This window comes from Primulina eburnea, chromosome 18, assembly GCF_022965805.1.
Source record: "Primulina eburnea isolate SZY01 chromosome 18, ASM2296580v1, whole genome shotgun sequence".
Lineage (NCBI taxonomy): Eukaryota > Viridiplantae > Streptophyta > Magnoliopsida > Lamiales > Gesneriaceae > Primulina > Primulina eburnea.
Genome location: NC_133118.1, coordinates 18,714,252 through 18,726,268, shown reverse-complemented (window position 1 = coordinate 18,726,268; position 12,017 = coordinate 18,714,252). Strand labels below are relative to the sequence as shown.

Genomic DNA, 12,017 nt, shown 5'->3' with positions numbered 1-12,017 from the left:
GTCACAAGACATTTAGCATACCTCAAAAACTAAAAATATTTTCTTGCACGTCAACATACTTACTTGGCGTTGAGGGAATCGTTGGAGTTCGATTGGGACCGCTGCTGCACATACTACATGACATCAAAAGCTTAACTTGCATAACTTAGACGTAATTATCATGCTTACTTTCAAGCTCAATCAATTCTTAGAACCTTCTAAAATTTCCCATGACTCGACCTTGATAATCCTTGCACTAAACCATGACAATCAAACCCCAAAGAAAACCTTAAGTTTTTCCCAAAAACGTGAGTACACGGACCCCGTGCCCGGGTCCGTGTATGGGTCCGTGTAGGTTCGCTAAAAGACTTACCGAGAAGAAGGAAGGACACGGACCCTGTGATAGGATCCGTGTAGATGTCCAGGTAGCTTCTCAAATTCTGACTCCGAGAAGAAACAAGGCCACGGACCCCGTGCCCTGGTTCGTGTGGGGGTCCGTGTCTGCACGCAAAAATGGCAAAAAGAAGAAATAAAAGGCACGGACCCTGTGCCCGGGTCCGTGTCTGGGTCCGTGTACCTGCGCAACTCTCAAACTCACGAAAATTCTGAACACATGATGTTTATCATTCTAGACTCGATTTTGGACCGTGAACCGAAACCTCGAGACCCATCCTAGCATTCCATAACATCGAACCAAACTTGTGCAAACACCCCAAAGCACGACGTTCACCCTACAACACGTACGACACAAAATACGACAATTGACATCAAATCGATTCCTACGACTTCCAACTAGTTCAATTGCCTAACGACATGAAATAAAACCTCAAAAATAATCCAAACATCATTACCAATATACCTATATGCAGCAACGATCACCCGTTGATCCCCAACGAAACCTGCAACAAATAACTTCAAGAACACAATTTACGTAAAAGTCTCAATTTGAGCAGTCCCACGAAAAACGCCATAACTCACTCAATTTTCGTTCACAAAATCTCGAATCTTATATCAAATCGAAGGTATCGAAAAGTTCTACGTTTTTTGTATTGAAAGGTTTCTCAAAATCTTGACCGAAAATTAGCAGTTTTAACTAGAACAGTAAAAACGTGATTTAGATCTAAAAGTTTCCTTCAAAATCGATCCAATCAATTATCCGCTCAAACTATGAACATCATACATGAATTTTACGCATAAAATAACGCAACGCAAAATATGACATGATAAACGCAGCAAAAGAGAGATTATACGTGCCTTTTTGATATCAAACATTACCGAAACAACGTCACCGAAGCGGAGATAGAAGCGAGGTTGATCTGGGACGAACGTGGCACGTTTTCTTGAAATAAAATCGATCAAAACTTGCTGGAAATTGACAAGGGAAGGGGCGGCTGCCGTCTAACTCAAGAACCCTAGTTCTATTCTTTTAAAATTATGAAAGCTGAATGTGTGTGTGTGATGTGTGTTAGCGTGAGTTTTAGTGTGTGTAAACATGTGTGCGTGTGTGAGTTAAGAAGGAAATTAAGGGGAAATAAATCTTGGTTTAATAAAATAATTAACTTGATAATTAAACATAAATCAAATATTAAACTTATTAAAATCCCCCAATAAAAATAAGAATACACATGCACTAGGCCTTTAAAGGTTTTAAAAATTCTAAAACTAAATAAATTATTTAAAATGTCCCATCCTAGCTTTAAAAATAAAATACCGCATTTTATTTGCCAAAATCGTCATCGGGTCTTTTCCTCAATCCCGCCTTGAATAAAAGCCTGAAACATGAAACTCGAAAAATATTTTAACGTGCATCACATAAACAAGAATAATTTAAAATAATGTATTTTCATAAATCATGCATTGCTAAAATCAATTTAAATTTAGTTAAATGATTTAATAATTAAATAAATGCATGGGTTATACGCGTACTGAATTTGGGCACTACAGTTCCTCCCCCACTTATAAAAATTTCGTCCTCGAAATTAAATCTTACCGAACAACTCTGGGTAGCGAAGTCTCATATCCACCTCTGACTCCCAAGTGGCCTCTTCCACTGATTGGTTTAGCCACCGGACTTTGACCAACTTGGTCACTTTGTTCCGAAGTCTCATCTCCTGTCTGTCGAGGATTTGGATAGGTCTTTCCTCATAAAACAGGTCGTGCATCAACTGCAACGGTTCATAACTCAGAACATGCGAAGGATTAGCTAGGTACTTCCTCAGCATCGAAACGTGGAACACGTTGTGTACCCCGGCCAGATTCGGCGGAAGGGCTACACGGTAAGCTAATGTCCCAACTATATCCAAATTCTCGAACGGCCCAATAAACCTCGAACTCAGCTTGCCTCCCTTCCCAAATCTCATTACACCCTTCATAGGTGCTATCTTGACGAATACGTTATCACCAACTGCAAACTCGAGATCTCTCCTCCTCTTATCAGCATAGCTCTTTTGTCGGCTTTGGGCAGTCTTCATTCTGTCACGAATCTTGACCACCACATCGGCAGTTTGCTGAACTATCTCTGGACCAAGATCCGCTCTCTCACCAACTTCATCCCAATGAACTGGTGACCTGCACTTTCTTCCATACAAATCTTCGTAGGGAGCCATACCTATAGATGATTGGAAGCTGTTGTTGTAGGTAAACTCCACTAGCGGTATCTTAGACTCCCAAGTCCCTTGAAAATCAATCATACAGGCTCTAAGCAAATCCTCCAAAATCTGAATCACTCGCTCAGACTGGCCATCTGTCTGCGGGTGAAAAGCTGTACTGAACAGAAACCTTGTCCACATTGCTGCATGTAAGCTCTTCCAGAAGTACGAGGTAAACCTCGTGTCCCTTTCGAACACAATCGAAACTGGGAACCCATGTAAACGGTCTATCTCCCTGATATAAAGCTCCACATACTACGTCATGGAGAAATTCGTCTTCACTGGCAAAAAGTGCGCTGATTTTGTGAGTCGATCCGCAATAACCCAAATGACATTAAAGCCTCTGACTGATCTAGGCAATCCAAGGACGAATTCCATAGTGATTGTAAAGGCCCGAAACTCGTGTTTGAAAATTTGCGGAAAAATTAAAAAATTTCTTTTTAAATAATTAAAATGTCTCATTCATAAGATAAACTGATAAATAAAGTTTAATATTCAAAATAACAGCGGAAGAATTTAATGTTTGCAAAGTATCGATTTCAAATAATCCATCAACAGATAAAAACTGAGTTCGGAAAATAATAAATGCTAAAAAATGAGGTCCTCGGGTTCCACTACTGCCGACCCAAGCTAGCTCACTGGTCCCCGTCCTCGGTCCCGACATCATCAGTACCTACAACAATCAAGTCTAGTGAGTCTAAAGACTCAGCATGCATATATCGTAAATAACGAGTAAATAAATAATAAAATCGCGTGCAAGTGAAAATATCATGTCTTGAGGTGTAACGTAAAATATCATTTCATGAGTAACTATAATACGTGCATAACTGAACTGAAAATATCATAATTGAAATGTTTGCTCCTTGGAGCCGTGTAATGAAATAGCTTGTAAAAATTTTCTGGCGAGATTATGGTCTACGCATGTGGGGACCCGGGCTCTAACTCAATTCTTTTGGGATTTAATTGGATCTTTGTTCGAAAATGTGGGTCAAAAATTTGCTTTTAACTTTAATTCAAATGTATTAGCGAAAGCATCACATGTCTCAATAGAAATTAAACAACGTAATGTACATACAAGTCTGTGTGTACAAACATACACTAGTGTTCAATAACAACTACAAACATAAGTGCTACAAGTCCAGTAGGAAACACTAGGAATCTTCCACGCCCGAGATCTCCACGCTATCAACTCTCTCTTCCTCGTCGTGACCCTGATCCTGCCCCACCTGTTGCCATGCACACATACAGACACGACAACAGCCGGATAACTCCGGTGAGAACATATCCCAGTATAAAACATGGATGCATGCAATGTAATAATCATGTACAAAGCATAGCATATATATCAAGTAACATGCATGTAAATCTAAACATGTAGAAGAATACAAATCTGTATTCAACATTTAAATCTTGACTCGACTCATTTCTAATCTAGGGATCCCGGTGTGAATAAGACGGTCTGTCACCTACCCAACCACTCGGGGCAACGGTACGTCTTATTCCTAGACTTCGGTCAACTCTGTATCGAGGGTCTACACATATAGCAAATCTGCTCCTATGCGTCGATACACAGAAACGTCTAGTTTTGGCAAATCTGCCAACATCTCCTATCTCAAGACTCGAATACAAATCAATAAACGAAACATTACATAATCAATGTAATAACAATCTAGTATGTGATTTAGGGAAACTCGTATCAAATCTGAATCGAGTTGTGCAATCCCAAGACCACATGAATTATACCTTTCTTGTCGAATCGTCGGTCGAAGTCTCAAAGTCAAAATGTCAACTCTGCCAAGATTAATCTGAAATGGGATAATGAATGTGCTATATATATCAAAACACAACTCAACCATCTTGTACAACTCAAGAATCACATTTGGTATCAAATCGACGGCATAACGACGTATTTCTTCAATACCGATAATACAATCTCACCATAACAATATCATAATCAATCCCAACAACTCATAATCTCATCTAAACATCAATCCACCAGCTAGAATCTGTAAAATCTTCACATAACACATGTTGGAATTTCGAACAAAAGCATACGATATCCGAAAATTAATCCGATAGTAAATATAACAAGCTCAAGATATCAAGAACACATATTCTAACTCAAATCTGAATTTCCCCAACAAGTATATTTCGAAACATGCTGAAAATATAAGGAACTTACGTCCTTTCGTAGCCCTTGTCAAGAGGAACACGAATCTCTACTCGGATTTAAAATCGGATGGCAAATTGTTGCACAATCTAAATTCTAATATGCAAAAGCTTGAAGGAATTTGATGGCTTGTCTCGGTTCTTTCTTGCTGAAAGGGAAGAAGTGAGGTGTCATTGCCAAATATATATACAACCTGCCATGTGTCATCGTACAATTCAAAGGTGGCACTTCGCATGCAGACCGCGGGTGCGGCGTGAACAACAGCGCGGGTGCGCTCGTGCCTCGGCAGCCTCATTAATTTTTCAAGAGCCATGACCGCGGGTGCGGTCATGTTAACACCGCGGGTGCGGTGTGGCCTCGCCCAAATCTCATTTTTCTGGCATTACACCGCGGGTGCGGTGATGTTAATACCGCAGGTGCGGTCTTGTCTCGGCCATGCTTGCTCAAACTCACATTTTTCATGTCATGCATAATCCTCTTCAACTCTCACATCGATGACACGGATAATTCTCGAGCCTTACATTTCTCCCCCTCTTAGATGGGAGTTCGTCCTCGAACTCATAAGCAAGTAATCAAGCAAGTATATACAAAAGAAGAAAAATCAAAACGGGAAGAAAGACTCACATCAAAGGAATAGCTCGGGATGCTTCTGTCTCATCTCAGACTCTGTCTCCCAAGTTGCTTCCTCGATGCCATGACGACTCCACTGAACCTTCACAAGCGGAATAGTCTTGGTTCTAAGCTTCTTTTCCTTCCGATCCAGAATCTGCATCGGCTGTTCAACGTAGCTCAAAGTCTGGTCTAACTCGGCTTCGTCAGACTGAATGATATGAGAACTATCTGGCATATAACAGCGCAACATCGATACATGAAAAACATCATGTATACCGGACAGTGAAGGAGGAAGAGCAAGTCTGTAAGCTCGATCGCCAATCTTCTCAAGGATCTTGTACGGACCGACGTATCTAGGAGACAATTTTCCACGCTTTCCAAATCTGACAACGCCTCTGAAAGGTGAAATTTTCAAAAATACTCTGTCTCCTTGCTCAAATACTAACGGTCTGCGTCTGACATTGGCGTACTTTGCTTGCCTATCCTGTGCCGTCTTCATTCTCTTCTGAATGATCTTCACTTTCTCGGTCATCTAACGAATCATATCAGGCCCCAACTCTGGTACCTCAGATATATCATCCCAGTACAACGGAGATCTGCACTTCTTGCCATACAAAGCTTCGAACGGTGCCATCTCTATGCTCGTCTGATAGTTGTTGTTGTATGAAAACTCACACAACGGCAATGAATCCTGCCAATTAGTACCAAAGTCTAGTACTACAGCTCTCAGCATGTCCTCTAAAGTCTGGATAGTCCGCTCTGACTGTCCGTCCGTCTGGGGATGATAAGCAGTGCTTAGGTGTAAAGTCGTACCCAAAGCCTGCTGCAAACTGTGCCAGAAGTGAGAAGTAAATCGTGGATCACGGTCTGATACAATTGACTTCGGCACACCATGCAATCTGACGACCTCTCTGACATACAACTCTGCCATCTGATCGTGTCGATAGGTCATCCTGTACGGAATGAAACAGGCAGATTTGGTCAATCTGTCAATGATGACCCAAATCGAATCACAACCCCGGGAAGATCGAGGTAACTTCGTCACGAAATCCATGGAAATGTGGTCCCATTTCCATTCAGGAACAGACAAACTCTGAAGTAAACCTCCGGGCTTCTTCCTCTCTGCTTTCACCTGTTGGCAATTCAAACATCTAGACACAAATTCTGCAATATCTGTCTTCATCTGCTTCCACCAGAATTGCGTCTTCAAGTCATTGTACATCTTTCTGCCTCCAGGATGAATGCTGAACCGACTACAGTGTGCCTCTGACATAATCTGTCGTTTTAAATCTGAAACATTTGGCACCACTAGACGGTTATTCACATACAGAACAGAATCTCTTACCTGATATTCTGAAATATGTCCAGCTCTGACCATATCAATTGATCTCTGCACACTCGGATCGGTTCTCTGCGCTTCTTTGATCCTCATAATCAAGTCTGGCTCAATCTGAATCGCAGCAAGTCGCAACGGTCTACTCTCTGTATCAAATGTCAATCCAGACAAGCAACAATCTTCTACTAAATTCGATACACCTACAGTCGACAAGGAAAGAGCACATACCTTTCGACTCAAAGCGTCTGCCGCTGCATTTGACTTTCCTGGATGGTACTTGATCTCGCAATCAAAATCTTTCAGCAGATCAAGCCATCGTCGCTGCCTCATATTCAACTCTGACTGAGAAAAGAGATACTTCAGGCTCTTATGATCGGAATAAATCTCAAACTTCTCGCCATACAGATAATGAAACCAGATCTTGAGTGCAAAAACAATCGCCGCCAATTCAAGATCATGAATCGGATAACGAGTCTCGTGCGGCTTTAGCTGTCTAGAGGCGTACGCTATCACGTGTCCACGCTGCATAAGAACACATCCTAGCCCTCTGTGAGATGCATCACAATATACAACGAACGCACCTGTACCGGTAGGAATCGTCAAGACAGGCGCACTAGTCAGCCTCTTCTTCAACTCTACAAAACTGGCTTCACAATCCTCGGACAAGACAAATGGCATATTCTTCTGGGTCAACTGTGTGATAGGCTTCGCTATACTGGAGAAGTCTCGAATAAAACGTCGATAATACCCGGCTAGACCCATGAAACTGCGTATCTCTGGCACAGAAGTCGGTCTCGGCCAACTGATAACAGCTTCAGCTTTACTTGGATCTACTGCAATACCCTCTCCAGATATAATATGCCCTAAGAAGACAACCTGTCGCAGCCAGAATTCACACTTGGACAGTTTGGCATATAACTGCTCATTTCTCAAAGTCTTCAATACAATCCTCAGGTGATCTGCATGCTCAGTCAAACTCTTCGAATACATCAAAATGTCGTCAATAAACACAATCACAAAGTCATCTAAATATCTCTGAAAAATGTGGTTCATCAAACTCATAAATACCGCTGGTGCATTCGTCAAACCGAAAGGCATAACAATAAACTCGTAATGTCCATACCTGGTTCGGAATGCAGTCTTCGGAATATCAACGTCTCTAACTCGGAGCTTATGATACCCTGATCTCAAATCAATCTTCGAGTATACAGAAGATCCCTGTAGCTGATCAAACAAGACGTCGATGCGAGGCAAAGGATACTTGTTCTTCACTGTTGCCTTATTCAACTGCCTGTAATCAATACACAATCGCATCGAGCCATCTTTCTTTCTAACGAAAAGCACCGGAGCACCCCAAGGAGATACACTAGGTCTGATATATCCCTTGGACAAAAGATCCTCCAACTGTGCTTTCAACTCTTTCAGCTCTATCGGCGCCATCCTATACGGAGCTCTCGAAATAGGAACAGAACCGGGCATAAGATCTATGCTGAAATCAACCTCTCGAACCAGAGGCAACCCTGGAATCTCGTCAGGAAAAACATCTGCAAACTCGCAAACCACTGGCAGATCTGTCAATGCTGGGCTCGACTTCAGTAGATCTACTGAATATACGAGAAAGCCCTCTGCTCCTCTCTGAAGCAATCTACTCATAGTCAGAGCAGATACTAAGGGAATCCGAGATCTGGAACCCTTGCCGTAGAATTTCCACTCATTTGTCATTTCAGGTCTGAATCTGACAATCTTGTGGAAACAATCTACAGTGGCCCTGTACTTGGTCAACATGTCTATACCAACTATACAATCAAAATCAGCTAGACCAAGTACTACACAATCAAGATCAATCTCATGCCCCTCAAACTGAAGCATGCAGTGCCTAACAGTAGTCACAGATATCAAACCACTTCCCAACGGAGAAGCTATAGACACTACTGTAGACATCGACTCCACAGGTAATGCATGTCTCAATGCAAAATGTTCAGAGATGAATGTATGAGATGCACCTGTGTCAATCAACACATATGCAGGATAACCGCAAAGAAAACAGCTACCTGCAATGACGTCATCTGGCGCCTCCTGCGCCTGCTCCTCTGTCAGGGCAAAAACACGTGCCTGCTGTCTGGGAGGCTGACTCACGGTCTGACTACCTCCTGGTCTCTGTTGGGTCTGTGTGGAGGGTGGCTGAAAGGAGTGTACAGAAGATGCCTGTCTCTCCATCTGTGGCGCTGGTGCAGACGATCCTGCACTCTGGAATCGCTGAGAACTCCTCTGTGTGCACACTCTGGCGAAATGCCCCTGCTGTCTGCAGATGTTGCAGCGTCCCAAAACTCCTTGACACTGCTCCGTGGCATGTCGCCCTCCGCATGAACCACAGTATGCGCCACTATAATCTGACCCCTGACCTCTCTGTCGAGATCCACTCGAACTCGATGAACTGCTCCCAGATTTCTTAAACTGTTTGCCCTTAGCTTTCAGAAATTCCTTCTTGCCACTACCACTAGCTCCACTGTCAAAACGAGGAGGAGGTGGTGGAAACTGTACGGTCGTGGACTGTGGCGGTCTCTGCCCCTGAACACCGTAGGAAGCTCCTTGATGCCTGATCAAGCCAGCCTCTGCTCCCTTTGCTCGGTTCAGTGCCTTTGAAAAAGTGTTAGGCCGTCCCGTGTTCACCAACGTAAAAACATCCGGATTCAATCCGTTGATTAACTGATCGGCCACTGCCTCGTCGTTCCCGGCCACATGCGGTGCAAATCGTAGCAAAGCAGAAAATTTAGCGACATACTCCTCGATGTTCCACTGTCCCTGTCTCAGATTCGCAAATTCAGCTCCCTTATCTTTTCGGTAGGAGACGGGGAAGAAGCGCTTATAGAACTCATCCTTGAAGACTTTCCACGTGATGTCAATGCCTCGGTGCTCCAAGGCTCTCTTCGTCGTCAACCACCATGTAACGCCCCAAAAATTTAAAGTTCACGTAAACCTCATGCGCGCAATTATTAAATGCTTTGGTATTTTAATTAATTGTTGGCATTGCATTAATTAATTATGTGACATGTATGCTTAAATGCTAAATTAGATTTTTAATTTCATCATGCATAAAATGGTACTTTTAAAGGTTATTCGAGTGACGATCGAGGAACGTGGACCGAGCGCTAAAAATGTAAAAGATTTTTATTAAATAATTATTTTTAATTATTTAAAATGCGGTCGATGTTTTTAAGTAATTTTCAAAAAATAGGGGTTGTGAGGTGATTTTATACGCCGGAACGTAATTTTTATCGGTATTAAATTTTCAAATAAAATTCGAGCTTTCGGGCATCCCGGCTATTAAATTCACATTTTTATTTAAAAGAAAACCTTGTTTCTATTTTATTTAAAATCTAATTAATTTAAATGGGCTTTAATTTATGGCTTAATAGGCCTAAGCCTATTTAGAAAATTAGATAAGTATTTAAAGTATATTCTTGCCACAAATCTAGATTTATTCTATCGGCCACACACTTTCAAACTTTTAAAACTCCCCTCTCCTCTCCCTTTTGCAATTCACGGCTGCACTCCTTCACCACACACACGGCACTTTATTTTGGAAAGAAAAATCGGCAGCAGCGTGAGTTGGGAGCTTTCACGTGGAGTCTAGCCTCGTCGTTCCTCCGTTCTTCGTCGTCGTCGGTTATTCGAGCGTATATAACGCAAAGGCACCCTCTAATCTCCCTTTTCTCATCCATGATACCATAGTATTGTTTATTTAATTGATGCATGAACTGTTAGCAATTTTCGAAAAAGAAAAAAAAGGGACCCCTCTTGTGCATGCTTCAAATCACCGAGAATTACCAAGTTGTTGATGCATGGATTCACGATTTTATTGTGTGTGAGGGCTGCCATGATGTCTAGGGAAAACTAGGCGATAAATCTTCTAACCTAAGACGCACACACGCCCCACAAATATAGCAAGAAGATCAAGAACTGTCAAGAACTCGAAATCAACTTGGACTGTCAAGCTTCGAGCGATCGGGTCAGGGATTCGATAGGGCTGGGGAGGCTTGGCTTGGTTCCAGGACTAGTCAAGGGTGTGGGGGTGCCATAGGAGGAGTCCTAGCCAGGCTAGGACCCGTTGGGGTGATCAGCGAAGAGTCCCGTGCAGGAGGGACTCTCGCCGAGAGACAGCGCGCAGCAGCGCTGTCTGTTCCATCCTTCGCCAGGGGGTCGGGGGCGGGGTTGGAGGGGCTGGGCCTGGGTTAGAGTGACTCACTAGGGTCCTAAGCAAGTGTCCTTGACCGGGGTTCAAGGGCTGGGTCGTTGGGTTAGGGTCTAGACATCAAAACATAGAACCCATGCAAATAGGTTTTCTCGGCCAGCACTAGCAGCGGGTTGGGTTGTCTCGTTTTTGGGTTTTGGGTGGGTTCCTTGTCTAACTTAGAGTCCAGTAGGTAATTTTAATATGTTGGGCAAGTTTTGGCTCGATATGGTTCGGGGGTAACTCGATAAATTTAGGAGTTGGCTCGGGGTCGAAGTTTAGGTGCCAAATTGAGTTCTAAAAAAAAGAAAAATTGGAAAACGACTCACGGGGGTCGAGTCGTGATCCATAAGGGCTAAAATAATATAAAAAGACTAAATTTAGAATTTAGGAATTTTATATTAACGTTTGGTATTTTTCGGGATTAAAACACCGTTAAAATCACTAATAAAAGATAAATTGAAAAAGTCTAAGTTGTAAACCAAATAAAATTACACAAAAAATTCACGTAAGCTTAAATAATTATTTGGGACATGTTAGAGTCATGAAATCAAGAAAAAAGTCGAAAATGTAAAATGTCGAGTGTAGGGGTAAAACGGTCTTTTTACACCTAGAAATTAGTAAACGTCATGGCAGTGCCCTGAATGCTCTTTTATATGCCAATATGATTATGTTAAATGTTTATGGATGTTTTTATGATTTAATATGCTAAAATGTCTATTTTAAATGTTTATTAATTTTTAATATGCTAAAACGTTTATTTTATATGGTTATGGATTTTTATGTCAAAATGTTTATTTTAAATGTTTACGATTTAATAGGTTAAAATGTCGATTTTAAAAGTTTATGGATTTTTATGATTTAAAATGTTAAAATGTTTATTTTAAACGTTTATGGAGTTTATATGTTAAAGTATGATTTTTAAATGATTATGGATTTTTATGATTTAATATGGAAATTAAAAGACATGTTGCATGCTTGGTTTAAAATGAAAAACGTTATACGTATGATTTTTAAGTGATGATAACATGTTGAAGGATG

General features: G+C 41.6%; 1 protein-coding gene across 2 annotated transcripts in view; it reads right to left on the bottom strand.

Annotated features, from left to right (window-relative positions):
- Nucleotides 1-3,048: 3,048 nt before the first annotated feature.
- LOC140820242 (uncharacterized) overlaps nt 3,049-12,017 on the bottom strand; it is a 47,219-nt gene continuing 38,250 nt past the window's right edge. For both annotated transcript variants that reach the window (XM_073180578.1, XM_073180579.1), the window contains one exon: nt 3,049-3,300. In XM_073180578.1, the coding sequence (XP_073036679.1) occupies nt 3,263-3,300 (38 nt within the window). In that variant the 3' untranslated portion in view covers nt 3,049-3,262. The remainder of the gene's footprint in view (nt 3,301-12,017) is intronic.